We start from the raw sequence: 27,749 nt of genomic DNA, 5'->3' as shown, positions 1-27,749 counted from the left end.
CCTTCAGCTCAGGTCATGATCCCAGGGTACTGGGATCAAGTCCTACATCAGGCTCTCTGCTCTGCAGGGAGCCTGCTTCTCCCTCTCCTTCTGCTGCTCCTCTTGCTTATACTCTCTCTGTGTGTCAAATAAATTAATAAAATCTTTTAAAAAATAAAATAACCATTTATCTTATCTTTATGACAGAAGTAGAGAAAGAAAATCAAATGTAAAACATATGTACTTACGCTGAACTGTGAATAAGGAAATCCTCACCGAAATGTCTAAAAACCACACTGCCTAAAAAGGGTCTGTAGTAACATGTAAAGCAGTTAGGATAACAAATGCATAGTTCTTGAAGAAAATGGACAGAATTACACACAGACATCTCCTTTGCTGCCTTCCCAGACAATAGTGAGATGAAGTTTACTGAGGCCTAGCTACCAAAAGCAGAGTTCCTTCGTCTTGGTACCCCAGGTTAGCAATTGGTACATAATCTGTTTTCCCATCATCGCTGAGCATTATAATAAACCTGACTTCTGGGTAGATTGCCCAGTTTTCGTTGTCTTTGTATAAGCAGTGGCTGAAGTATAGTAGATACTCTGTAGGTTTTGTGTTCTTGCAAAATCACCAGCTTAGTGCCAAGAGCCAAATCCTCTCCCCTCCTCCTTTCTACGCAGAACTGCTAAAAACAGTAGGTGGTCAACAAGACAAATATTCACAAGCAGGGCAGAACTCTCATGGACTGAATCAACTGAGGCTGGTTTCTCTTAATAGTTTGTGAATTTCCAGCTGTCATTTGAGAATTGGTGTCAGCTGAATTCACAAAAGGGCAATCTGCAAGGGAAAGAAAAAAATAGGCTATGAGTTTGTCCTTTAGTTTTTATTATTCTGTATTTGAGAAAATTAGACACACATCTGGAGTAATAGATTCTATTCTGATTTTTATTTGCTTTTAGAAATCTGTGGTCCACCTTGTCATAGCTGAGGGAAGTTTTTAGAATAGCGATGTGGGACCCATTTTATTACACAGAATTATGAATTTCAGAGAATCGATCTGATCCTTAGTCGGATTCTCAATGGCATTAAATGCCAATACAATGGGATAAGATGCCCACCCCCTTGCGGTCAAAAATCTATGTGAAACTTCTGACTCCCCAAAACTTAACTGTTTATAGCCTACTGTTGACTCGAAGCCTTAACCAATAACCCAGTTAGTTGATCTGTGTCTAATATGTGTATCCTGCATTCTTACAATAATACCTAACTTCTTCTTTTTCCGCTATTTCTAGGCTATGCTGTTTTAGTTTTTTCAAATCGTTGCAAATCTCCCCAAATTCTTCTAATGAATTTGTTTTAAAAAATCTACGTATGGTTCAAACCTGCATAGTTCAAGGATCAGTCGATAGTGTCCTTGGTGAAGACCACAATACAGAAGGGACAAGCTGATGATTCAGAATTCCCTGTCCTTTTCCAGAAGCCAGACCTGTCAATACGGCGTCAATTAAACAACTGGATGTTTTGTTCTCCACTTCGGGAGATTAACATTTTGGAGGCCTCAGGTGGAGCTGGAATAGATTAGAGTCTTGGAGGCAGGGCAGTGCGAAATGGAGTCAGAAAACCTGGATTCAGCCTCCGCTTTGCTTTTGGGCTTAACACATGTTTAAAAAAAAAAAAAAGCGGGAGTAATAAAATTAGTAATAGTGATTTCAGCCGTGCCCATCAGGTGCTCACGAAATTATTTCAACTAAGAAGTAACATGCTGGGTTCCTCATTCTTCATCGATCCCAGGAATCCTGAGCCAGGTGTCACCCTTCATTTACAAACGGGTTACACACCTAAGTAAACGGCAGAATCGGGATCTGAACCCGGGCCCGCCGGCGCACTTGCCCGAGCATTTCCCGCTTTGCCAGCGCACGAAGGGCAGGCCACGGGGGCAATAATCCGTGCCTCGGACTTAGACACGCGCCGGGTGGGAAAGTGGGCTACACTAGGATGACTTTGTCACTCAACCGCGGTACAGCCGAGCCCTGGGCTTTGTTACCAGCCACTTCGCGAGGGCCCCCAGCGCGCGGGGAGGCGGCGCTTCCTCCACCCGGAGGGTGGGACCCTCGGCCTCCGCCGGGCCTCGGATCGCCGACGACGTACGTGCAAGCCCTGGGAAGGGGGCGCGGGGCGGCGAACGGCGAGCCCGCGAAGAAGGGCCGCGGCCGACGAGGCGGTGGGCGAGGCCGGTGACCCAATAAAGCCTGCCGGGCCGCGGGAGGCCCCACCCGGGCCCGGTTCCGGGCACACGCCGCAGGGTCCCGGGCCGGCGGCAGCTCGCGCGCGCCCGTCGCAGCGCTCGGCGTGAGGGCGCCTCCGGCCGAGGGTGTGAGCGCGCGCCGCCGGGCCGGGCCGGGAGCGAGGGAGGCGGGAGGAGGGAGCGCCCGCCGCCCGGAAGCCGCGCGGAGCGGCGGGGCGAGGCGGGGCGAGGCGGGGCGAGGCCCGGGCCCCGCGGCCCAGGCCCGGGCTCTCGGCCCGCCCCGCGCGTGCCCGCGCGTGCGCGTCCCCGCCGGCCCGTCCCTCCTCCTTGCCGCCCCTCCCGCGCGCGCTCCCCGACTCCCCGGCTCGCGCCGCTCCATGTAGCCCCGGATCCCCGGGAGACCGAGGAGGAGGGGGCGACCACAAGATGGCGGGTACGTGGCCCCCTGTCCTCCGGGCGGCGGCGGCGGCGCCTCCTCCCCGCGTCCGTCCGCCAGCCGCCCGCCGCCGCCGCCGCCGCCCCAACTCGCGGCCGGCGCGGGGTCTTGGCGCGGGGAGGCGCCGCGGGGCCGGGAGGGCGGGCGGCGGGGGCGGTGCGCCGGGTCCCGGGGGCGCTGACCGGGCCTTTCTTCTCTCCCCTCGGCGCAGACCTCTCGCTGCTCCAGGAGGACCTGCAGGAGGACGCGGACGGATGTGAGTGCGCCCGCCGGCTGTCGCGGCTCCGGCGGCCCGCGGGGAGCGGCCGGGAAGGAAGGGCGGGCGGCGGCGGCCTGGGCCCGGCCGGCGGGGACCGGGCTCGGCGAGGCGTGGCCCTGGGCCGGCGGGGGCCGTGAACCGGAGGGAGCTTTGCTCTTCGGGAAGGGAACGGCGCGCCCGGGTCCGCGGGCGGCGAGAGATGCCCTGTCTGACGCCCGAGCTCGGGCCCCGCCGCGTCGCCCACCCTCGCATCACCCCCCGGGTGCCTGCGGGCTCGGGGCCCGCTCGGCGTCTGTTTCGGGAGGAGAGAGTGGCGGGGCTGAAATGTGAAATGGGCATTTGGGGTGTGCTTGTTCCCGGTGGGGGGCCCTTCGCGGACCACCACCCCCCTCCCCGCCTCTCCCCTCAGGGAGAGGCTCCGAGAAGGAAGGTGTGTTTTCTTAGAGTTGCTCGCAAGTATCACTCGGCGGCCAGCTGTAGGGGAGCCTGGTCCCGGCTCCGCCGCCTCGGGTCAGTTACCCGGGCTCTCCCTGTGTGGAGACGACGTACCTGTAATTTCCCTTTAGCCCCGAGCAGTTTTTAGATTGCCTCGACACCCCCCTGTGATTTGTGGATTACGGGAAGGATAGAAGGTGTGGCCTCATCGGGAGTTACTAGGTTGGGAGAGAGTATTTCTTTAACGCATGTACGTTCGCCAGTCACCCAGACCTCCCTAAATATTACAGTTTCAGCTTTTCTTTGAGAAAGGGAAGTTTTAAGAGAGTCGATCTTTTGTTTAAAAAAAAAAAAAAAAAACCCACACACAAACTTTGACATTGTGTCCAGAGTAGTGTCAGGAAGGAACTGGTAATTTAGAAAGGAATTTGTTTATTTCGTGTGTGCTTTTCTAAGCATCAGAAGATAATTTGGAAATGGTTCTGCGTTGAAATGATAACCACGGTAGAATTTGTGGTGTATTTAGGGGAAAGCCTGCCCGATGCAGAGATTTACTGTGGCTAATACTTAGGTAAGTAATTCAGAGATGGTTGCAGTTTGAAATTGCTCTTTTAAATACCGGGTCGTTAATCCTTAGTGTCGTCTAATGTGGTTTTTTCCTTGGCCAAATTAAGTTTAATTTTTAAATTCCTAGATGTTTTGAGTGAAGTAAGGGGGAGTTTACTATTCAGAAGGGTTCTCTGAAAAGAGTAATCATTTTTAAAGCAAATTAACCATATGCAGAATTAACTTTTGCTAACTCGGGCTTGTTTATTTAAAAAAAAAATTCTCTTAAAGGGAGCAGCAGTGCTAATGTAGTGAAGGACAGCTTCTACATTTCACCTGATGTCATATGTTGTGCCTGCTAGCAAGTTTGAAAGGTTATTCAAGGCAGCCATCGATTGCTTGCAGAATTAGGATTGGAAAGGTGGCTTTGATTGTTATCTCCAACAGGGGCTTCTCATTCCTGTAATTATGTTCAAGACTTTATAAATAGAAGAAACGTCACTCAGCAGGTGTTTAGGAATGTGTGAAGGAAGGACTTCTGCCTAATCTTTTATTTTCACCGAGATGCCATGCATATAGAGCATGACCTGTGGTGTGAGTTTCCTCATTGACCCTAAAGGAGCACAGTCTAGAGGGGAAAGCACACCTGTGAAGAACTCAACAATGGTTTATTCATAAGCCTCAAGACTTCTGTGTACTGAGGATATAGCTCTGCAAAGGATGGCCACAGTCTATGCCCTCTAGTGGTTTACAAGCAGTTTTAGTGTAAGTGTGATAATGAGGATATCAGAGGCAGTGAACCTCAGTAATTAATAGACAAAACTCCGAAGCCAGATTGTTTTGTTCCAGTTTTGGTATTGTCATTTTGGACAGACTCGTACAGCTTACTTAACCTGGTCCAGATGCTGAAGTTGTCATTTGTCGATAGGCATAATAGGTATTGCCTGTTTAGAGTTGTTTAGAGGCTTCTGTAAATGAACACACAGAAAGCACTTAGAACAGTACTTGGTAAATAGTACTATTATATGGTGGTGCTTAGGACTGAAGAGGAAGGGAAGCTTAAAGAACAGAAAAGGAAATACTGATGTTGAAAATTACACTACAGAATTAATGTAATTATAAATTCTTCTGATGCTTGCAGTTAACTTATTAAAGGTTTAATTTAGGATAAAACAGACATCTGAAGGCATAGTTTATTTGCATATTTATAAATTGGTTGAAGACTTTGTTAGAATAATTGTTTTGTTTTGTTTTTTTCAGTTGCTATGGTTTCACAGGTACCTTTACCCGGAATATTTAGAAACAAAGGATCTTTGAACATGTGGCCAGTTGAAGGACCACTTGCTGTTTATTGTGAAGGGAGAAAGAATGAGGGGGAAATCTGGCTATGGTGCCTAGGCCAAGGGTGAGAGAGAATGAGAAAGCTTGTCACATCCTGGAGAAGATGGAGGACCAGGGATGTCGGAAAGAATGGATCTTGGGCTACTCTTACAATGGAAACGTTATCATATGAGCCGATTTTCTGTCTCACGCCATTCTGGTATGGAGGCCTGCTTCCAGAGTAGTTGTGTACCAGTTCCTGCTGCTTCAGCCAAGGTCTAAGTCAGCCCTTGTGATGGGAAGACATCACTTTCTGGCCAAACTCCAGAGTCTTGGTTGTCTTTCCTAAATGCAGAACCTAGACAAAAAGAGAGTAAATATAATAGTACAGGTAATCTGTTGCTATGGAGACTAGGAGAGGACCTGGGTGTGGTCTGGATTTTGAAGTGAGGGGGGCATTGCCAGACCTTGATAAGAATCTTAGGTCTTTTGTTTTGGTTTAAGTCCCAAAGTCTCTGTACAGAGCCCATAGAAAAGTGGGCAGAATGGAGAAAAGGTTGGTCAAAGACTGACTTGGCTGATAGCCTTGAGAAAAAGAAATGAAATCCTAGTATGTGAAAAATGGTGCTTTGTATGTACATAGCAGAAGGTCATAAAGGTAAGTAAATGAAATGACTAGGTACTGTTAAGTTTGTCATAGGTTAAAAGTGGTACTTTCCATACTGTACCATGAAACATACTTTGAATTTCAAAGTGAAAGAAAGCCAGTGACACCCATTTGAATGGGTATCTCAGCAGAGTGACTTCAGAGTCCGGGGGAAATCCTGTTTCTTGAATCATGGGAGGCCATGCAAAATTTCAGGTAGACTTTGAAAGAGAGAGATTTTAAATTTCTATTATCAGTTTTCAAGGATGCATTTTATTTTATTTATTTTTTTTAAAAGATTTTATTTATTTATTTGACAGAGAGAGAGATCACAAGTAGGCAGTAGGTAGAGAGGAGGCAGAGAGAGAGAGAGAGGAGGAAGCAGGCTTCCCGCTGAGCAGAAAGCCCGATGCGGGGCTCGATCCCAGGACCCTGGGATCATGACCCGAGCCAAAGGCAGAGGCTTAACCCACTGAGCCACCCAGGTGCCCCACAAGGATGCATTTTAGATTTACATTCCATTTGCTGGATTTCTAAAATAGGTGAGATAGGGCTTATAGTAATCTTCTGTAAGATTGGATGAGTTAGAAGGCTGTTGTATTCTGATAAGTTAGCTGATGTGCAAGGGACTAAATTATTTTCTCAGGAAATGAAACTCCTTAACTACCAGTCAGAATTTTAAGGTAGGCTCCTGGTTCTAAATATTTATTGGAAATACTTTCTTTTCTTAAATCGCTTAGTTTACAGCATTGAGCAGCAGCCCAAGCCTGTTGTATAGGCAGTTTGTTTGAACCCATGCTTAAAATACCCTTGAGGATTAATCTAGCATGCTGTATGTGGTTTGATTTAACTGAGAGGTCATTCGGATGAAGCTTGGGTGTAATATAGCTTATTTAGTATTTATGTTAACTTTTCTTTCAACTGTAACTAGCGTGACGTTGAAGAGCCTTTGGAGCTATGTTATGTCATATGCCATACCACAGAATTGTTCATATTCGAAGAAGTTTTGGAAAATTTTTACACTATATTCTTTTTCAGGTTTGAGGGCACTATTGGATTAGAGTGAATTAAGGATGGATCCGGGACTAACTGGGTATATTTGCTCGGACTGTACTTCTTTCAAAGAGTCTCTGGGCCCTCGGACTACTTTTGAAAACTAGTTTTGATAAAATTCTTAATGTCCTTGCCACCTAAGGGAAGTAAGGAAAAAATTAGGGCTGTGTGTAGTAGCGGCCGGGGAATCAATTAAAAAGCTGTAGGAAGGTGCCCTTGAAAGCCATAATATTTAGAACTGTTGTTAAATGGGGATTTGGAAGAGTGAGTCATGAGACTTGATAGCATATTTTGATTGCTACCAACAAGACTACACAGGAAAAGTCTTTATTTAGAGATAATATAATTAATATCCTAGAAAAGCATGTTTAAAATTGGTTTTAGTGGTACCCCCATGTATATAGAATCAGTTAATGGTGTGTTGTGTAATAATTCTCTGCAGAATTTTTTTTTCTTTTTTCTTTTCTTTCTTTTTTTTTTTTTGTTTTGTTTTGTTTTTTGTTTTTTGTCTTAAGATAAAAGGAGAAAACCTTTTTTGTAAATATGCACATCAGCTGCCTAGACTTGTATCTGCATGACTTGGGGGAAAGATGAACAGCCCTTGCTGGGTAAAGTTGATTAGTCTGCCACATTTGATCACTGGTTTATTATTTCTGGTACTTTTGCCTCAGTTCCTCATCCCATCAATACAAAGAACTTATATTTTAAACTATTCACTCCTCTGTTCGCCTTTTATTTTGCTTTGAGATTTTTCTCTCCTGATGGCAAAGAATTTTTGCCATAAGGTACATGATGGAGTGGGCTGAATTAAAGTGTTACTTTGCCTCTGCCTTCAGCTCAGGTCATGGTCTCAGGGTCCTGGGATTGAGCCCCACATCAGGCTCTCTGCTCATCAGGGAACCTGCTTCCTCCCTCTCTCTCTGCCTGCCTCTCTGCCTCCTTGTGATCTCTTTGTCAAATAAATAAATAGAATCTTTAGAAAAAAAAAATGTTACTTTGCATTTAACTTGGATCTGAAAATAAACCTAATTGAATGTTTTGGAGGAGGAGTGGTGGCACATCTGTGGGGTTTGGGCTAAGGTTAAGAGGTTAAGAGGCCTATATTCCCTCTAAGTTCTGAAGCAGGCACTTCTGCACTGATCTTTCAGCTGGCAGGTCACCTAAGGTCCCCCTTCTCCAGATCCATCCTTCGATCCTCCTGACTGTTCAGTCAAGTGTTCTTAGCTCTTTACCCTCCTAGACTTGGTAGCAGACTTGTTCTCTGGCCTACTTGGTGTCAAGTTGGTGTTTGAGCATTTATCATGCTGTAATTCTGGAACACATCTCAGTGTAGTTCTTTTTTTAAGATTTTATTAGTTGAGAGTGTGCGTGCACAAGTGGGCAGAGAGGGAGACGGAGAAGCAGACTCACTGCTCAGCGGGGAGCCCCACGTGGGGCCTAGATCCTGGGATCATGACTTGAATGAGCCACTCAGTTGCCCCAATCTCAGTCTAGTTCTGTGCAGAGGAAAGAGCATCTGCATTCAGATTCTGCCCATTGCTGTTTATTCACTTATTATCTTGAGTAGATAACTTCTTGAGCAGAAAAACTTCTTTTTTCTCAGCTCTTCTCTGCCCTCAAAACATTGATGGACACTTGGAATGATTCCACTTTTGGGCTGTTAGAAATAAAGCTCTGGTGAGCATTCATGTACAAGTCTTTGTGTGGACACATATGGTCTTTCTCTTGGGTATGTATCTAGGAGTAGAATGGCTGTCTCCCTTTTTAAGGAACTGCCAAACTGTTTTCCAAAGTGGTTGTACCATTTTACACTCCCACCAGCGGTGTGTAAGAGTTCCCGGTGCTCCATACCCTTGCCAGCATTTGGTGTGGGCAGTCTTCATTCTAGCTGTCCTCTTAAGTATGTATAGTGGTTTGGGTTGTTTTGGTTTTTTTGTTTTTTTGTAGTTTGAATTTGTATTTCCTTAATGACTAATAATGCTCATATTTTCCTGTGCTCATTTGCCATCTATATGTCTTTGATGAAGTGCCTGTTCAAATCTTTTGCTCATTCTTTCATTGGGTATTTGTTCTCTTACTAAATTTTGGGAGTTCTTTATATATTCCAGGCACAGGTTCTTTCTCAGGTATGTGATTTGCAAATACTATCTTCTGTGTATAACTTGTCTTATTTTTAGCAGTGTCTTTAGAGGAGTAGAAGTTTTGAATTTTGAGGTTCAGTTTATTATTTTTTCACAAATGCCCTTTATCAGGTTGAGAAACTTCCCTGAGTTTACTGAGAGCTTTTTTGAAATTAGGAGTGGATGTTGGATTTTGTCACATTCTTTTTCTACAAATATGGTTTTCTTTATTTTTTTAAAATACGAATTACATTGATTTTTTTTAACTGAATGCCATTTAATTTTTTGAATGGAAAATTTCATTCAGATAAGATGACAGCAGATGAGTCATCATATCCCTCCTTACCCTCAACTTTCATTTACACACCTCTAACATCTGGGCTTTTGGGGGGGAATAGAGAGGAGGCAGCCAGAGTACTTTAGTGACATCCCAGGTGTTATTTTATTTTAACTATAAATATTTCACAAGGCATATACCTGAAATATGTGTAATCTGTGAGTGGAAGGGTATCTAAGATCCAGTAAATAATGTAACTAAGGTATGGTAAATAATGAAAGTTTGAATAATTTAATTAAATTCTTTTTCTTTTCTTTTTTTTTTTTTTTTTAAAGATTTATTTACTTCAGAGGGCATGCGTGGAGGGGAGGGGCAAAGGGAGAAAAGAGAATCTCAAGCAGGCTCCACATCCATAATAGGGCTGGACAGGGGGCTGCATCTCAGAGCCCTGAGATCATGACCTGAGCCGAAATCGAGTCGGACTCTGAACTAACTAGGCCACCCAGACACCCTAAATGATTGTTCTTTAGACATTGGCCTTGTTGGTACTACTGCAATAAAGCATATTTGAATAATTACTAAATTTACTTTCATATTGATCACCGGTTTAAGAGAAGCAATATCTTCTTTATTTTTATCATGCTAAGCACATTTTGCCCTTGTGGGCTAGCCTTTATGGAAGCAAAAGAATACTGGTGAACTAAAGTTGAATTTTCTATTTTAAATTGGTTTGCCGGGGGGTTGGGAGGTTGCATGAGCCTGCTGGTGGGTGTTAAGAAGGGCAGGTATTGCATGGAGCACTAGGTGTGGTGTATAAACAATGAATTTTGGAACACTGAAAATAAAATAAAAATTGTTTGCCAATATCATCTAGAATCACATAAACTTCTAAAATTGTGAGCTGTGCTGTACCTCTAGTGAGCCAGTGATCCCAGAATTACTGAAATCAAGAGCTAGAGGGCAGATTATATAATTGTTCTTTAAGCAGAAGAAAGTAATAAGCCCAAGGTCTCCCAGATAAGGGTGGCAAGGTGGCTAGAATACAATTCAGATCTTGAAGGTGTTGATGTCCTTTTCCTAGAGCTCATCTAACATAGCTCTTTAGTTGAAAAAGAGAGGTGGGAGAAATTTCTGGATTTCATTTTTTTAATTACCATTTATTATCATATTGTGTGTTGGGCAATGTGCTATAATCTTATAGTACTCCCCATGAGGTCTGTGGTAAGCGCAAAGTTTTACAAAAGTGGTATCAGATGAGGCTTATCTGATGGTTAAATAATTTGCTCAGTCCCCTAACTTGAAAGTGTTAGGTTAATGAACCTCTGTGACACAGTCTTTCTTACTTTATTACCTTTGACTACTGTGTTCTTCCTGCCTTCCAATTTGACTTCCCTTAATTTATCACTTACTTAGGTCATTAACCTCGTAAAGGTTCTGAAGGACACAAAGGTACTAACATGCTCCAAGTATTTGGTAGGTAAAATCATTTTTGTCCTGAGTTACTCCTATTTGTCATGGAAATGTTAAGAGCAAAATACACACTTTCCCTTTGTGTTTAAACACTCATGTACGGGGGAGACAGTCATTGCAGTAAAAGTGGCATGGGATCTGATATATCTGATCATCACATCAAGTGATCATTCTAAAATCTGAATTTATATTTAAACTAACTATACTGTTTTGAATTTATAGTCAGAAAGACTTGATAAAAATCATTTTTACATTTAGTTATTAACTTAGTGTTTGCTAGAAATAACTTCAAAACTTGGAATAAAATCAAGACTCCACTTAATGGAGTATTAGATTGGTGGTAATTTGGATCTGGATTAGCTCTAATTTTATACTTGGATTACCTATGGAGAAAAGGATTACTTACCAACTTAGTAGGGTTAATAGGACTATGAGGAAAATGTTTACTCCCTGAAGGGAAAAAACAACACATCTATAATGTATAGGAAATCCACACTTGCACACACTTGCAAGGGCTTTAGTGTGCTGCATGTTCCTCTGGCAAATACTGTTTAGGAAGCGTGATCTTGGTAACTAATTTGACAGAAGGTAAACACACTGATGCCTCTTCTATTTATATGTAGACTTTAGGGAAATGTTTTTAGAATATTCACATAGAATGAACTTTAGGAAATTATTCTTGCTTAACTTCAATTAGAAGATTAAACATGCTATAGGATGCCTTTATATGTCCCAGTAAAGATCATTTCTGAGGATTTAGTGAACTTTTAATATATTTAAAGGAAGGCTATCTGGTGAACATTGTCACAAAGTGTAAATTGAAACAACATACCTGTTGCTTGATGTTATACAGTCCTTCAGATCTGTTGTTTCTCTTAATCATTTTTTTCCCCAAACAATGCCTTAATTACATTTCTGCTACATTCCTAGACCAGGGATTGGAAAGTCAGTGAAGGAACAGGCTGTAAATATTTTAGGTTTTTTGGGCCACGTGGTCTCTGTTGCAGCTACTCAGGTCTGCCTGCGTAGGATGAAAACAGCCCCGGACAGTACAGAAATGAATAAGGATAGCTGGCTGCTCCATGCACAGATCAGACTGGGGCCAGTTTCGCCTGCTGGTGGTGATTTGCTACCCTTGCAACTGTACTGTTCAGTCCAAGGTCTGTAACATTTTTACCTTTACCTATAATAGTACCCATCACACCGTAGACCTTCAGCACATACTTACTAAGGTGAGTTGTGGTTTTTCTGGCTAAGCTAAATACGGTCATAAAACCTTAATTGTAGTCAAATAGTGAAGTAATTTATTTTCAGAGTAAATGTGAAAAATTGATTTAATTGAATTGAAAATTTTTAGACCCACAGAGAAGTTGCACAGGTGTTCTAGTTAATTCCCAAAATTCTTCACCTACCTCCAACTAGTGTTAACATTTTGCCAGACAGCTCTATTTTTTCCTATACATTACACACACACACACACACACACAGTGTAATATATACATTGTTCTTAATCTTCTTTGCATTTTTTTTAAGATTTTATTTATTTATTTGACAGATCACAAGCAGGCAGAGAGGCAGAGAGAGAGGAGGAAGCAGGCTCTCCGCTGAGCAGAGAGCCCGATGTGGGGCTCAATCTCAGGACCCTGGGATCATGACCCAATCCAAAGGCAGAGGCTCAATGCACTGAGCCACCCAGGCACCCCTTCTTTGCATCTTTTAAGAATAAGTTTAGAAATCAGACCCTTTAGCCTGGATCTCCTAAGAGCAAGGCCATTCTCTCATAATCAGCGATCAGATTCACAAAATGTAACATTGATACAATTCAAATATGTAAGAAGTAGTCATTTTCAAATTTTACCAGTTGTTTGATAATGTTTTTTATGGCAACCATTTTACCAATCCAGCTCCAGCATTGCATTTAGTTGTAATGCCTCTTTGAAAGCCTTTAGCTTTCATGATACTGATATTTTTGAAGAATCTGGTTTTATATAGTTTCCTCATGATTAGATTAAGGTTTTGCACTCTTTTTTTCTTTGGGCTTTTCTTTCTTTCTTTTTTTTTTTTTTTTTTTTAAACAGGAATACTATGTAAGCAGTTCTGTAATTTTTCTCAGTGCTTCATCTCAAGAGGCACCTGATGTCAGTTGTCCATTATTGGTGGTGGTAATTTTAACCACTTGATTAAGGTAATGTCTGCAAGATTTCTCCACCTAAAGATTCTGTTCTTTCCTTTAATAATTAGTAAGGGGAATAGTTGGACACCGAGGAAATACCTCATTCCCAAACAGACTTCTACCCATTAGTATTAGAATGTGTCTGTGATTCTTACTTGAATCCATTTACATTTCCTGTTCGGCAATCTGCTTTACTGAAGGGCATCCCCTTCCTCCCTATTCATTTGTTGGCTTATTTATTAAAATACCATCTTAAAGCCCATATCTTAAGGTAAGACTTTTATAAAAATGATTAAATCTCCAAGGTACATCTTGTTTTCATTTTCTAAAAAGAATGTAAAGAATTGGGAGACAAAATTTGGGAAATTTTATTGTGGTCTAAGTAGTATCAAGGGAAGAAAAATGGGAGGAGGGAGGACGCATTGTCTGTTTTTTGTGGGTTTCTTTTTTCCCCCTATTTTAGAGGCTATTATTAGAGACTACATGGTGAATGAAAGGATGCTGTGTGGTGATCAAGCTTGGTGAAAGTCAGGTTCCAGAAATTAACCATTCTCTTTGGTGTGGTACCTCTCAGAGGCATTAATATGCTAATGAGCTTGTCACTATCTTAGCAGAGGATGATGTACTCTAGTTCCCTCAAGTATCGCTGTGGGCTACCTTTCACTAACATGTTAATTAAGTGCATTATTCAGGAGAAGCATTAGACTTTTTTTTTTTTTTAAGGTAATAAAAGAATGAACAGGACAGTCTATGCCTTCAGGGAATTTATCTATGTTGGAACTGGGGACAGGCAAAGGAAAATGAAAGAAGGAAAAACAGCTCAAACACTGTGATTGCTGGCGGAATAAAAGCTAGGGCACCCAGACTGGGGGATTCAAAGAAGAGATCTTAATTAGAAGAGGAGGGGTGCTTGGGTAGCTAAGTTGGTTAAGCAACTGCCTTTGGCTGGCCCCAGGATCCCGGAGTTTCAGGATGGAGTCCTGCATCAGGCTCCCTGCTTTCGCTCTGACCCTCTCCCCTTTCATGCTCACTCGCTCTCAAATAAATAAAATCTTAAGAAAAAGGAAACTGAATGGTGTTTGTAAATAGGTAAGTTTAAACTGAGATGAGGGTAAAAGGGCAGAAGTGGGACAGATGTAATAAGGACATAGGACAGGAGGGTTGTGGGAATTGTGACTGGAAATGGGCTCCAGTCTGGTCGTGCAAAAGAGGGAAAGATGCTGTGCCAGATCACGGAGTCCCTTCAATTACAGCATGAGAAAGTGAGTCCCTTAACCCTGGCTGTCTGGGAGTTTTGGGGTCGGGGAGGGAGGGGGGAGGAAGGGCGGGGAGTGTATTGAACAGAGTAGAGCTTTAGGAAGATAGAAGTGGTTGTGATGTGTAAACTGGGGTAGAATGAGGGGAGACGAAGTCAGTGATGGAGGGTAGTGGTCTTCAAAGTTACTCACTGTATACTTCCTAAAATAGTTTCAAAAACACTGTTTCATGCATTTTTAAGTTTATAGCTATTTTTAAAAACAAAACTTATAAATGTAACTGTTACAAAGTTTTAAAAAATCTACATAGCTTAGCACTTTGATGACTTTTGTCATCCATTTTCAAGAATAAACTTTTAAGGGACGCCTGGGTGGCTCAGTTGGTTAAGCAGCTGCCTTCGGCTCAGGTCATGATCCCAGCGTCCTGGGATCGAGTCCCACATCAGGCTCCTTGCTCCGCAGGGAGCCTGCTTCTCCCTCTGACTCTGCCTTCCACTCTGTCTGCCTGTGCTCGCTCTCTCTCTCTCTCTCTCTCTCTGACAAATAAATAAATAAAATCTTTAAAAAAAAAAAAGAATAAACTTTTAAGTTGTGAATGTTAGCCTGTTCTTTTTATCTTGATATCTTTCCATTTCCTACACAATTTTACTGAGTAGGTATCTCAACAGAATGGATGGGGCTTTTTAAAAATATTTTTTTTTAAGTTTTTTGTCTGTTTGTTTTTGTTTTTGAGAGAGAGCATGAGCAGCGTGGGGAGGGACAGAGGGAGACCTAGAGGGAAAAGCCGATTCCCCTGCTCAGTGGGGAGCCTGAAGCATGAGCCAAAGTCACTTAACCAACTGGACCATCCAGGTCCCCTGCATAGGGGTTTTTAAAAAGTGATGTATGGGCTGCCTGGGTGGCTCAGATATTAAGCATCTGCCTTAGGCTCAGGTCATGATCTTAGGGTCCTGGGATGCTGTTCTGCATCAGGCTCCCTGCCTGGTGAGAAGCCTGCCTCTCCCTCTCCCACTCCCCCTCGTTGTGTTCCCTCTCTTGCTGTCTTTCCCTCTCCCTGTCAAATAAGTAAAATCGTAAAAAATAAAAATAAGTCACGTGTGTATTCATGATGAATATAGTTTGCCAGAATGAGACAATACTTAGCATCCATTTCTACCTTTTATTATTTTAAGACCTGTGCGTACTGAGAAATTTTGTTGATACAGATAAGTTGATGGAAATGGTTTTGTTAGCAGCACTAATTTCCTTTAATTTCTTCGAGCTTATATGCTAAAATTTTTAAAGACATGTTTTTAATGAGCTATCAGTCTTTTCAGTTTTTTAAAAGCAAAGAATTAAAACATATCTGACTTGTAAATGTCTTTGTTACAGTCTTTAGAGAGTTGATCTCTTAACAATTCCAGTAGTATCTCCGTGGCTCTGTTTGACAGTGGAGGTTTTTCCAGCCTTGGGGCAGTGTAACATGGTGGTCTTGGAGCTGAGAGAGATGTCTTTACTTGTCCTGTGGAGGCTGGAGATTGTAAAAGGGAAAACCTTAGGATCCAAACTCCTAGACACATTTTTGCAATGAGTACTGGAAGTTGGGGGTCTAAGATATCCCTTCAAGTCATCCATCTGATTTATTCCCAGGATAATCTTTGTGTCCCTCGTGGGCTTCAGGTGCCCTGGTTTGCTCTCAGCAAAAGACATTAGAACCTCTGAATGAGGGTGTTGGGAACTGAGAGGTGGGAATACAGAATATTTTATAAAAGTCATCCCCCCTAAAAGTAGAATTTATAGTTCTTAGCAACTGATTAAATGATGGGGGCCAGAAAGGTATATTAAAAAGGAAACTGTATGGGCATCTGGGTGGCTCAGTGGGTTAAAGCCTCTGCCTTCAGCTCAGGTCGTGATCCCAGGGTCCTGGAATGGAGCCCCACATCAGGCTCTCTGCTTCCCTCCCCCACCCCTGCCACCTGCCTCTCTGCCTACTTGTGATCTCTGTCTGTCAAATAAATAAATAAAATCTTAAAGTCTACAGTTACTTTTTTTTTTTTTTAAATGTTTGAGAACTCAAGATCACAGGATAAAGCCCTTGAAGAAGAGCTGATTTTTATAAGATCTGTTTGGACAGTTTAATTTTTAGAACAAATGTGACATTGAGGTGGAGAGTCTATGATGTACCTGCAAATATGGATCTGGCATCAGGGCAGGAGACTTTTGGAGGTTATTTGCATTATAGGTGATTATAGAAGCCATGCATTTTCAAGGTGGAGGGAGAGGAAGGTGTGTGTGTGTAAAATGTGAGGACAAAAGTAGAAGGAAACTGCCTACATAAAATGATGAGAAAAAAATAAGACTAGTCCAGAAAGGTTGAAAAATACTCAGGATGGTGTACTTCCAGAGAACCCAAGAAAAGAGAATTTAAGAAGAGGGCATTGGAATAGTGAAAATCAGCTTTGTCAAGTGCTGTAGAGGAGTAGCACAATTGATCTAAGAAGGGCCCTCTAGTTTTGGCAAATTACTGCTGATCCTTAAGATGAGAATCCCAAGAGTAAAGGAGAAATAGGCCAGATTGCTTGTCTTGAGGAGGAGGTGAAGGCTGTACAGGGAACTACCTCTTCAACAAATTTGATGAAAAATCATTTTAGAGAATAGCAAGCTTAAGTTCTGGATTGAGTGTGTCAGGAAAAAAATCCAAGTACTCAGAATTGACCTTAATGACCTTTTTATTGCTCATAGAGTATAGTGTACAGGACTTCTCTTCCCTCCACCATTGTAATGTTACTGTTTCCGTAGTAGTTGAGTCTTCGTTGAGGTGGTTGGTGTTTAAAGGCAGTGTTGTTGGGAAAATATACCTTGCAACAGCAGTAGCATGAGAAGCACTTGTGTATCTTCTCGTGCTTTTATTTATTTTTTTTTTAAAGATTTTATTTATTTATTTGACAGAGAGAAATCACAAGTAGATGGAGAGGCAGGCAGAGAGAGAGGAAGGGAAGCAGGCTCCCTGGTGAGCAGAGAGCCCGATGCGGGACTCGATCCCAGGACCCCGAGATCATGACCTGAGCCGAAGGCAGCAGCTCAACCCACTGAGCCACCCAGGTGCCCCCTTCTCGTGCTTTTAAACATATCTGTGGTCAAGAGTAGAACAGTGGTCAGGAGTGCTACTCAGACTGTTCTTCCTTGCTTTTGTTCTGGCTGCCCACACTCTGCCCCTGACTTAGTGCTGCAGAGTTCATCAGATACCTTTATGACGGTAAAGTAGGAACAGGGTTGATTTTTTGAGGGTAGTTCTGGGAACTTAGGGATTTGGCACATCTTCTGAGAATTTAAGGTTTAAGAATAGTAGATTCAGAATTCTTACTGAAAGAGCATGAAATTAGCATGAATTTGTAATATGTCTAAGCACTGTTAACAAGGAATAGAAAAGAAACTTATGGTGATGCAGGTAGAACCAGGATTGTCTCCACTGAATTAGAATGTACTCTTAAAGGGGACTAAGGCTCCTATATACTTCTTTCCTCCTCTTCTTAAGGGTGTCAGATAATCGGGAGAGGAGTAATGTGATACCTGGGGTTCTCTTAGAATGCTGTGTAAAGGCAAAAGGTCTTTGGCTTGGAAAAGAAGGCTTCTTGCTTAACTTCTAAAAAAAAATGTGGTTTTAATTAATAATTGAGAATTTTAATAAAGTGTTAGCGTAGCACAGTTGAATAAGCATATTTTCTGCCCAGAATTGTCGCCCAAAAGAGGTAACAACTGTTGAATTTAACTAAGTTGTTGCTTAGCATCCCTGTGCCATTCCTAATTACAGGGTGGCAGTGTGACTTCTCTAGCCAGGTAAGAGGTTATTGCAAGATGTAATAATGTTACTTTTTTAAAATTAGAAGGCTAGGTTGATTTTGGTTGGCCACATTCTCCTACTCTTCTGTCTCCCTTCTTTGGGAACCCTGTGCTACAGGGAACCCTGTGTCCCGCCTTGTGCTACAGTCCTTGGGCAGTTTGCCAGACATGGCATGGTTTGCCTTTACTCCCTCCCCATCCTTAGATCTCTCTGCTGGGAATGCCCTCTTCCTGCCTTCTGTCCTGCTTGGCAACTCCACTGTATCTTCCAAGAACTGCCTGATTTTTTGAAGTCTTCTTCTCAGCAGGGCAAATTTAGACCTACAACAACTAAAAGCATATAATACTTAACAACATACTGTGTATATTCTTATACTGTCTGTCTTTCTTAGTATGTATGTGTACACATATCTGGACATACATACTTACATGCATGTACTTTGTCTAGTGTTTATATCTGTGTTCCTTATTGAGTGCTTGGCACTCCGAGTATATGGACTGCCCTACTTACTGGTTTAAATGGATGAAAACATTTAAAAATAAATGAAAACCACATTGAGATTCTCTGTATCTAGAAACAGACCTAAATGCACAGGGGAGGAAACATTTACTCATTTGCCTGACTCCATGTTAGAGACTTTATAGACGTTATCTTAGAATGCGTGTCTTAAAAGTCTTTCCCTTTATTTTGTAGATGAGGAAGCAGACCCAAATTAATTAGGTATTTGTGTTACGTTCATATAATTCATGAGTAGCAAAACATGAGATTTGAACCCAGATCTGTCTTACTTTGAAGAGCCTCTATCCTTTTCACACCACTGTTCGCTGTCACTATGTAGAGGTTAAATTAATCATTTTGAAACTTCCACATGGGTCGAACTTTAAACTTTTACATTTTCCTTAAATTTAAAATAGCTAAAAATTGGACCATTGCTTTCTGCTCCTTTGGATATCCTTTGGTTCTGGAGCAAGGAGCTGAGAATAGGTAGAGGATACATCCTGAACTGTAAGGATATTTTCTCCTTTCCACTATATGACCTCTTAGCTTATTACAAAGGGAAGTATTCTGTTTTATATGTTAACAAAGAGAAGTGTCATTTTTCTGTTGTTACGTTCTCATCATTTTTTTTTTCTTGATCTCTTAGTGTGTATTGTAACACATTTGGTTCTTATAATTTGGGAGTAGAAGGATCTGTTGAGTCTAATTTATGTTTTGGGTCTTTGTCATATGATGCCTTAAATATAAGGCTTCAGTTTGTCCTCTGGGGTTCTATTCCTATTAGGAATTCTCTTCTATTAGGGTTCTGTTAGAATTCACTAAAACCCACAAGTTTTCATTGTAAGATTGAAGAGTGCACTTACAATGACGAGCACTAAGTAACGTATAGAATTATTGAATCAATTATATTGTGCACCTGAAATTAATATAACACTGTATGTTAACTCTACTGGAATTAAAGTAAATACTTAAGTAAGTAAAAAAATTTTTTTAAAAAGATGTCATATATGGGGGGAGGGGGGTTGGGAGAAGGGGGTGGGATTATGGACATTAGGGAGGGTATGTGCTTTGGTGAGTGCTGTGAAGTGTGTAAACCTGGTGATTCACAGACCTGTACCCCTGGGGATAAAAATATATGTTTATAAAAAATAAAAAATTTAAAAAAAAGATGTCATATAGCTTTTTCATGGAAGCATTTATTTTATAATTAAATGTGGGGTTTTGAAAAAGTGAAGATTGCCCACTTAAGTGTTTATTGGAATCCTGTCTCTCATGCAGAGCTTGCAAGTCCTCTTCCTTTTTCCACTCCATCCTGGTTGCCCTTCAGCTAAGACAGTAAGTTTCCCGGGGTAGAAGAAGTATAGGAATTTGGGGAGGTCAGGTAATTTGAAAAAGTATTTTAGAGTGATCATTGTCTTTAATATGCTTTTTGGTCACTTTGAAATTTCAAATAACATGAAAAGATGACCTGGTTTTTCTTACTTCATCAGTGGAGGAGCCTAAGTTTTTAAGGCTGTGACGCCCTAAGGGCTGCTGCTGCCATAGTGTCAAAGCCTCTGTAAACTGAAATTAGTTAACCAGGAAGAAGGTGCTCAGGTGGGGTATGGAGGCATGAAACGTCTCTCTTCATCTGCAGTAATGGTCCTCGTCTTTGTCTTTTGTGTAATACTGGTATCACCACTTTGGCTTTCTTAGGCTTACTGTTTCATGTTTTATCTTTGGTGTAAAAGAAGAAAAAATTCTTTTCAACCAGTTGGTTGAGATTTTGGCTTTAAAACTATGTCTCTGGTGGATAGGCTATAGTTGGGTGTTACTTTTTTATTAGTTGGGGATCTCTGCTTTTAAGTGTATAGTCCGCTTATATGTAATGTAATTACTGGTCTGCTTGGATTAGGTCTGTTTTTTTTTTTTTTTTTTTTTTTTTTTTTTCTGTCTCTCTCTTTTATCCTCTGTTGCTTTTTTCATGACTTCCTTTTGGGTTAACGATATTTTTTAGTATTGCATTTTAATTCCCCTATTGGCTTTCTAGCTATTCTTTTTTGTGTATTTTAGAGAGTACTCACAAGGATTGTAACCTTTTATCACCATCTAGTTAGTGTTCTTGCATAAACTATAGGATCCTTATTAACTTGTTCAGCTACATTTACTACCTCTGTGTTGTCTGTTTTATCAGAGAATGTTATTTACTGTACCATCACTCAGTATATACTGTAGGGTTTTTTCGTTAGTGGTAATAGTCTTTTTTTATTAATTATTTTTATGTTTCTCTTCTTGCAACCTGTGGCAGACATTTGCAAGATAACTGAGTAAGACTTAAGTGTGCACTCTGTCGTGTGGGAACCAAATTTTCCTGGTCTCCATAAAGATGAGATCCAGAGTGTTATTAGTCCAATCAAAAACTGATGAAGAAATCTTATTAGTTCAGAAAGGAGAGTTCAGGCCAGGATGAATCCACAGATACTGGCAGGAGGCAACAGTTCTGGGAGATTGTCACCATTGCCTGTGCCAGAGTGGAACATCTTTTGTAGAGAACTCATTCATTGTCAACCGTGGTGGTAAGAGTGGTGTCCAAATTTGAAGCAAAATACAGTTTTGTTGCCCTCTAACAGTATGTTTCTTAAATATGGTTGTTCCACAATTTGCATTTGGATTAGTAGGGGTATTTATTAAAAATGAGTGTTCCTGGAGATTACCCCAAACCTCCATAATCAATATTTGACTGTGGCACCTGCTGTCTGCATTTCAAGTTAAGTGCTCCAAGCTTGCCTTATACACGGCAATGTTGGACAATCGCCATTCTAGGAGTCCTGGCTTTCTAAGGACCAAGTATCGTGATTTTAATGGTTATCTTTAAGATTAACAAGTATGAGGCTGATGAAACAGTTTGGTCATAGTCATAGAATTCTAGAGCCTGCATAAAGGTACCTTTGAGGTCATGCTAGCTCAACAGTCCTGTACTAGAAGGAGAAAAACAGAGGCCAAATAAGAGTATCTGAGTGGTTTTTACAACTTTCTGATTCAAAATAAATACTGTGCTATGAATTATAGATCAGCATAAACTATAAAAGTTGTCTGTACTATGTAAGTAATTATTTTAATGTTAGGTGCTATTTTTAATCCAGTTTGAAAATCTCTGCCTTTTAATTGGGGGTATTGATACTATTTGTGCTCAGCAAGGTTATTGACATGGTTGGGTTCAAATCTCACAGCTTTCTATGTGTCCTGTCTCCTCTTTTATCCTCTTTTTCTGCCTTTTGGATGGAATATTTCTTTTATGATTCCATTTTATGGCCTTATTGGCTTACTAGCTATATATCTTTGGTGGGTTTGGGTTTTTTGTTTTTTTTTTTTTTTTGGATGTGTAATGGCTACTGTAGAGTTTCTGATTAGTGTACATCTTTAAACAGTCTGCCTTCAAGTAACATGTTATCTCCTCACAGTGTAAGAACAGTATACTTTGCCCTTCCTGCCTTTGTGCTGTTATAGTCACACATTTTAACTTCTATATATGTTAGAAACCCGAAGTACATTTTTTTTTTAAAGATTTTATTTATTTGATAGAGAGAAATCACAAGTAGACGGAGAGGCAGACAGAGAGAGAGAGAGGGGAAGCAGGCTCCCTGCCGAGCAGAGAGCCCGATGCGGGACTCGACCCCAGGACCCTGAGATCATGACCTGAGCCGAAGGCAGCAGCTTAACCCACTGAGCCACCCAGGTGCCCCCCGAAGTACATTTTTTTAAACTTTTTATTTAAATTCCAGTTAGCATACAGTGTAATTAGTTTCAGATGTACGATACAGTGATTCAGCACATCAGCACATTCAGTATTCAACACCTGGTGCTCATCACAAGTGCCCCCCCAATCCCTACCACCTATTTCACCGACCTCCACTCTGTTCATTCTAGTGAAGAGTAGATTTTTTTATCTTTTTTTTTTTTTTTGCATTACATATTTTTACTTTAAATAATTATCTTTCAAAGAGATTTTTAAATAAGAAAAGTCTTTTGTACAATTGGTGTAATTTTCTTTTTGCTTGAAGGACTTTAATAATTCTTGTAATTCTTGTAATAATTCTTGTTTGCTAGTGATGATGTCTGTCAGCTTTTGTGTGTTTGAAATCTGCGTATTTGAAAGATAAAGAATTTCAGAGATACTTTAAGGATGTTTATTTATTGGCTACAGAGTTGTAGGTTGACTTTTTGTTTTGTTTTGTTTTTGGTTTTTGGTTTTTGGGTTTTTTTTTTTCTTTTTTCTTTTAGTACTTCAAGGAATGCTTTACTCTCTCCTGGCTTATATTGTTTCTGATGAGAAGCCTGCTATAATTCTTACATTTGTTCTTTTGCTTAAAACGTGAGTTATTCTGACTGCATTGCAGAATTTACTTTACCAGTGTTTGACATTTTATTTAGAAGTTGTTAGTGTTCTGATTGAACATGTAAGTTCTCAGTGATCACACTGTGCTGAGTTTTCATAGCCTCTGTTCCCTCTGTTTCTAGAGACAACTAGACATACCTATAGAAAAAGGAGAGGGAGCATCCTTGAGTCTTTCATGGCTTGAATGTAAGAGTTGATGTAAGAATCTCTTGTGATCTTTTATGTCACTCCAGAAACATTAAAGATAGTCTTATTTATGCTGCTTCAGACAGGCAAGGGGTACTTTTTAGTTTCAGAGTGTTATAAGGAGTATTTCTGATGTCTCTGATAGTTGGTGTGGATGACTACAGCTCAGAGTCTGATGTGATTATTATACCTTCAGCCCTGGACTTTGTCTCACAAGATGAAATGTTGACGCCACTGGGGAGACTGGACAAGTATGCTGCAAGTGAGAACGTGTTTAACAGGTATGTGCCTATTCTTTTCCTTGTGGAAGTGGAAGGATTAATTACTACATTCATTTCAATAGGGAAAATCCAGTTTTTCAGTTTAAAGTAGTATTAACATGTGTAGTCTCAGCCAGCATGTTTTGTTAATAATCACAGCCAAGGCCTCTTTTATAATTGTTTATTCCTTGATCCTAGTAAGCATGTGACACTCTGTTAGCATTTTGGCCAAAAAAACCCCAAAACAAATAAAAACACCATTACCTTTTTGGTGTTCGGCATAATTTTAATATTTGTGTAAAGTGATTACTGAGGGGAGTATATTATTCTTTCAACAGATGATGCTGTAAACCTACTATGTGCCAGGTGATGTTCAAGGGGATTGGGACGCTTCCTAATGCATTGTTTCTCCAACTGTGGTCCCCAGGATACCTGTATCAGTTTTCTGGGAAACCTGAAAGTCTTAAATTTTTTGAGTATAGATGTATAAATCTCAGTAAAAATGTGTGAAGGTAATATTTTACATAATGAGGAATGTGTGTATTTTCCTATAATTTGATAGTTGAAGATAACTGAAATTTTATAGAATTTTCAGTGACCTTAGAAATTTGTCACTTCAGTTAAAGATGAAAAATATTTTGGTAAATATTCAGTCTCTTGTTAACAATAAAATCCATGCTGGCATTTGTCACTTAGGAGATTAGTGACTTAATGTATGTTATAAAATATCTTAAAAAATTTTTTTTAAATCATGTAGCCTACCTTTTGGAATTCTAAATATTACTTATTAACACTGCTAAGCACTATATCATTTTCTTTTTCTTTTAGACAAATGGTGGCCCGGAGTTTGCTGGACACATTGAGGGAAGTCTGCGATGATGAAAGAGATTGCATTGCTGTTTTGGAAAGAATTAGCAGATTAGCTGACGATTCAGGTATATGTTAATGAAGAGAAAGGTTTCTTTAACCAAATTTGAGTTTTTATGAACTAATGAAAAACTTAGTGTATTATGAGACTTGTTTAAAAGATTTCCTAAATAAATTACCAAATACATCAGTAAGAAATAGAAAAAAAACTTTATAAGAGCCACATTTTGTGGTTGGTTTGTTTAATTTTGGAAATTTCTCATCAGAAAAATCTACAGGTTGTTTTTGCATCATGTATGTTAATATTTTAGGATTGCTGAAAACTTAAAAATAATTTTGAATACATTTTAAAAGGGATGGAGTGAGCTATAACTTTTTTAAGGCAAATATAAAATGCTTCTATCAGTCATGATAAAACTAGAGTGTTTTGTCTCCAAAGAGAAGATAAGATGGTCTGCTTAAGAAAGAGGTAAACCTGGGGTGCCTGGGTGGTTCAGTGGGTTAGTCTCTGCCTTCCACTCAGGTCATGATCCCAGAGTTCTGGGATCGCAGGCTGGCTCTCCGCTCAGCAGGGAGACTGCTTCCCTTCCTCTCTCTTTGCTTGCCTCTCTGCCTACTTGTGATCTCAGTCTGTCAAATAAATAAATAGAAAAATTTTTTTAAATGTTTAAAAAAAAAAAAAGAAGTAAGCCTGACTTCAATATGGTTATATTAAGTTTCTTAAAAATATTTTTTCTTGAGGCAAAATATGCATAACATAAACCTTACCATTTTAACTTAATCTTAAGTCATATCCATATCTTTATTTTTTATTTTAGAAACAATTCAAAAATAAATAATATTTCTTTCTTAAACCCATTATCTCTTTATTAAAATGTGTTATTTTTCACTTTCTAACAAACTTTTTGGCATGTAAGCACTCTGATTTTTAATTTTTAGATGGGCTCATCTTTTGGTGAGCAATTTGTTTTAAGGGACTATGTTTTACTATTTACATAAGCCTTAAGTGTTTTTTTATTTTCCTATAGGAAAAAATTCATAAGTTTACAAATAATCTGTCTAATAGTGACATCTAATGATGATATATGTACTTGCTCATATATGGATGCTTGTTCCAGAATGGTTTTAGGAGAATCTCATCAATTACAATTTTCACTTACTTATTTTTTGCATTGTGGCTATTCCTTTCTTAGTTATTAGAATAGATATTCTTTAGGGAGAAATTTGTGTTTATTTTCTTTTACCTGTTTGTCACCCATGGTACTTGTTTTTATAAATATATTTATCTATATATAGTTGACCCTTGAACATGGGTTTGAACTGTTCAGGTCCATTGATAGATTTTTTTCGATGAGTATAGTACTTTAAATGTATTTTCCTTATGATTTTCTTAATAACATATTCTTTTCCCTAGCTTACTTTATTGTGAGAATACAGCATACAATATAAAACATAAAAAGTACATGTTAATCGACTTGTTATTGGTAAGGCTTTCAGTCAACAGTAGGCTAATAGTAGTCAGGTTTTGGGGGTGTCAGAAGTTTTATGTGGATTTTCTACACAGGGAGGGGTCAGTGCCCCAGCCCCTTAGTTGTTCAAGGGTCAACTGTATATATATATTTTTAAATATACTCTCAAGTTGTTGAGTTCATGGTAAATATGACTATTGACTTTCTATTGACTAAGACTATTGACTTTTCTATTGACTTTCACATTTTTTTGTTCATTTGATAAGCATAATACAGTGCACAGTCCTAGGCCAGATTCTAGAATAAATGCTAGAGCAGTTACTAAGGTGAATAAGAATTCCTGTCATCAAATTAACAGTTTAATGAATGCAAATAACTTAAAAATAATACTTTATAACAGGGAGAGTTGGTGCTGGTTTCAGAAAGTTAGTGACATTTAGTGAAATTTAGTAGAATGATGAGGTACAGAGAAGGGAAACCGCATACTCAGGAGAAGGAAAGACTGGTTTAGAGGATTAAGGAGTTCAAAATAGTGGCCCATTTGGTCAACAGGTAGTTTATTGAGTCTATGGCTTAAAATAATGAGGCTGTTCAATAAGGCAGTCAAGGGCTAGATTGTAGGGGTTCATACCGTGACATCCTAGAGTGTGTTTTTATGATATAGAACAGTAATGTACCAGTACAGACACTTGGTGACATAGATGGGCAACAGGAACACTTGCTGGGGGGCTCTGTTACTTTACTATTGAATAAAACTCACTACAAAAAGTACATGGACTGGGGTGCCTGGCTGGCTCAGTGGGTAAAGCCTCTGCCTTTGGCTCAGGTCATGATCTGACCTGAGGGATGGAGCCCTGCATCTGGCTTTCTGCCCAGCAGGGAGCCTCTTCTCTTCCTCTCTCTCTGCCTGCCTCTCTATCTACTTGTCATCTCTCTCTGTCAAATAAATAAAAAAAATCTTTCAAAAACAAAAAAAAGTACATGGACTATAAATTTCCGGCCCCATGAAGAAAAGCAAAATGAAGGCCCATGTAATTACTACTCAGATCAAGAGATAAAACTAGCATCCCGGAAACCATTTCAGGGCACCTTCTCATTTCTGTCCTGTTCTTCTTTCCCAAGGTAAATCCATGTTTGACCCCTAAGTGTATAGATTAATTTTCCCCTCTGAACTTTTATATGGAATCATACTGAAAATGTTTTTTTGTGTCTAGCTTCTTTATACTTCTGAAGCTTACCATGTTGGTGTGTAACTGTATGTATAGATTTTTAAAAATTGAAACAGAAAAGAGTTGGATGGAAAAAAAACTTACTAAATTAGTAGTAAATTTAAACAAGCATTTGCTCTATAAAAATCCTAAAACTATGAGTAATAACTTCAGGGAAATAAAAAAATCAAGATAGAACTTGATAAGATACGGCAGATGAAAGACTTAAAGGTTCTCAGCTCCTTGTTTGCTTAAGAGAATGGAATATATGCATTAATTTTACAACTGTATTTTTCAGTAGTCACGATCAGCCCAGCTTATCAAGTTGGAGACCTTGGACTCAACTCCCTTTTCTTTGTTCTCTTCAGCCATCATAGTAGCTCTGAAATCCCTCCCCAGCACTTCAGTTCCTCCCATATGACTCACAGTGTGTTCATTTCTTGACTCTGTTTTGTTCCATTGGTCAGTTTGCCTAACCAGGTCTTTGAAGAAAGAAAAGTTACTGATCACATTCTTTTTTTCTTTTTTTTAAGATTTTATTTATTTATTTAAGAGAGGGACTGAGCAGTGGGGAGGGACCAAGGAAGAGGGAGAAGCAGACTCTTGGCTGAACAAGGAGCCTGATGTGGGTGAGAGCATGACTTGAGCCAAAGGCAGACGCCCAACCAACTGAGCCACCCAGGCACCCCTACTGATTTCATTCTTAACCAGAACTGTAACTTGTATCCTTCTTTTGCTTCAAAAATATGTATAATTATTAGGTCCATGTAAGCAAATACAGGGTCAGTGAGGAAAAGGAGAGGCCTATGTCTTTTTTTTTTAACTAAAAAACAAAACAGAAGCACTATTTT

At 40.2% G+C, this 27,749-nt stretch overlaps 1 protein-coding gene across 11 annotated transcripts in view; it reads left to right on the top strand.

The window, feature by feature from the left end:
• The first annotated feature begins 1,905 nt into the window (after positions 1–1,905).
• The window catches only part of PPP4R1 (protein phosphatase 4 regulatory subunit 1), a 62,668-nt gene continuing 36,824 nt past the window's right edge, over positions 1,906–27,749 (top strand). The window contains exons 1-5 of one of the 11 annotated variants that reach the window (XM_082697339.1): positions 2,079–2,123; positions 2,872–2,916; positions 23,291–23,375; positions 23,693–23,720; positions 24,183–24,289. In XM_082697339.1, coding sequence (XP_082553465.1) covers positions 23,348–23,375; positions 23,693–23,720; positions 24,183–24,289 — 163 coding nt within the window. In that variant the 5' untranslated portion in view covers positions 2,079–2,123; positions 2,872–2,916; positions 23,291–23,347. The other 10 variants (XM_082697347.1, XM_082697343.1, XM_082697342.1 and 7 more) reach the window with 10 other exon arrangements.

The sequence above is a fragment of the Mustela nivalis genome (genome assembly GCF_964662115.1).
Source record: "Mustela nivalis genome assembly, chromosome: 14".
Taxonomy (NCBI): Eukaryota; Metazoa; Chordata; class Mammalia; order Carnivora; family Mustelidae; genus Mustela; species Mustela nivalis.
Note: the sequence above shows the minus strand (reverse complement) of the source record. Positions and strands in the feature narration are given on the sequence as shown.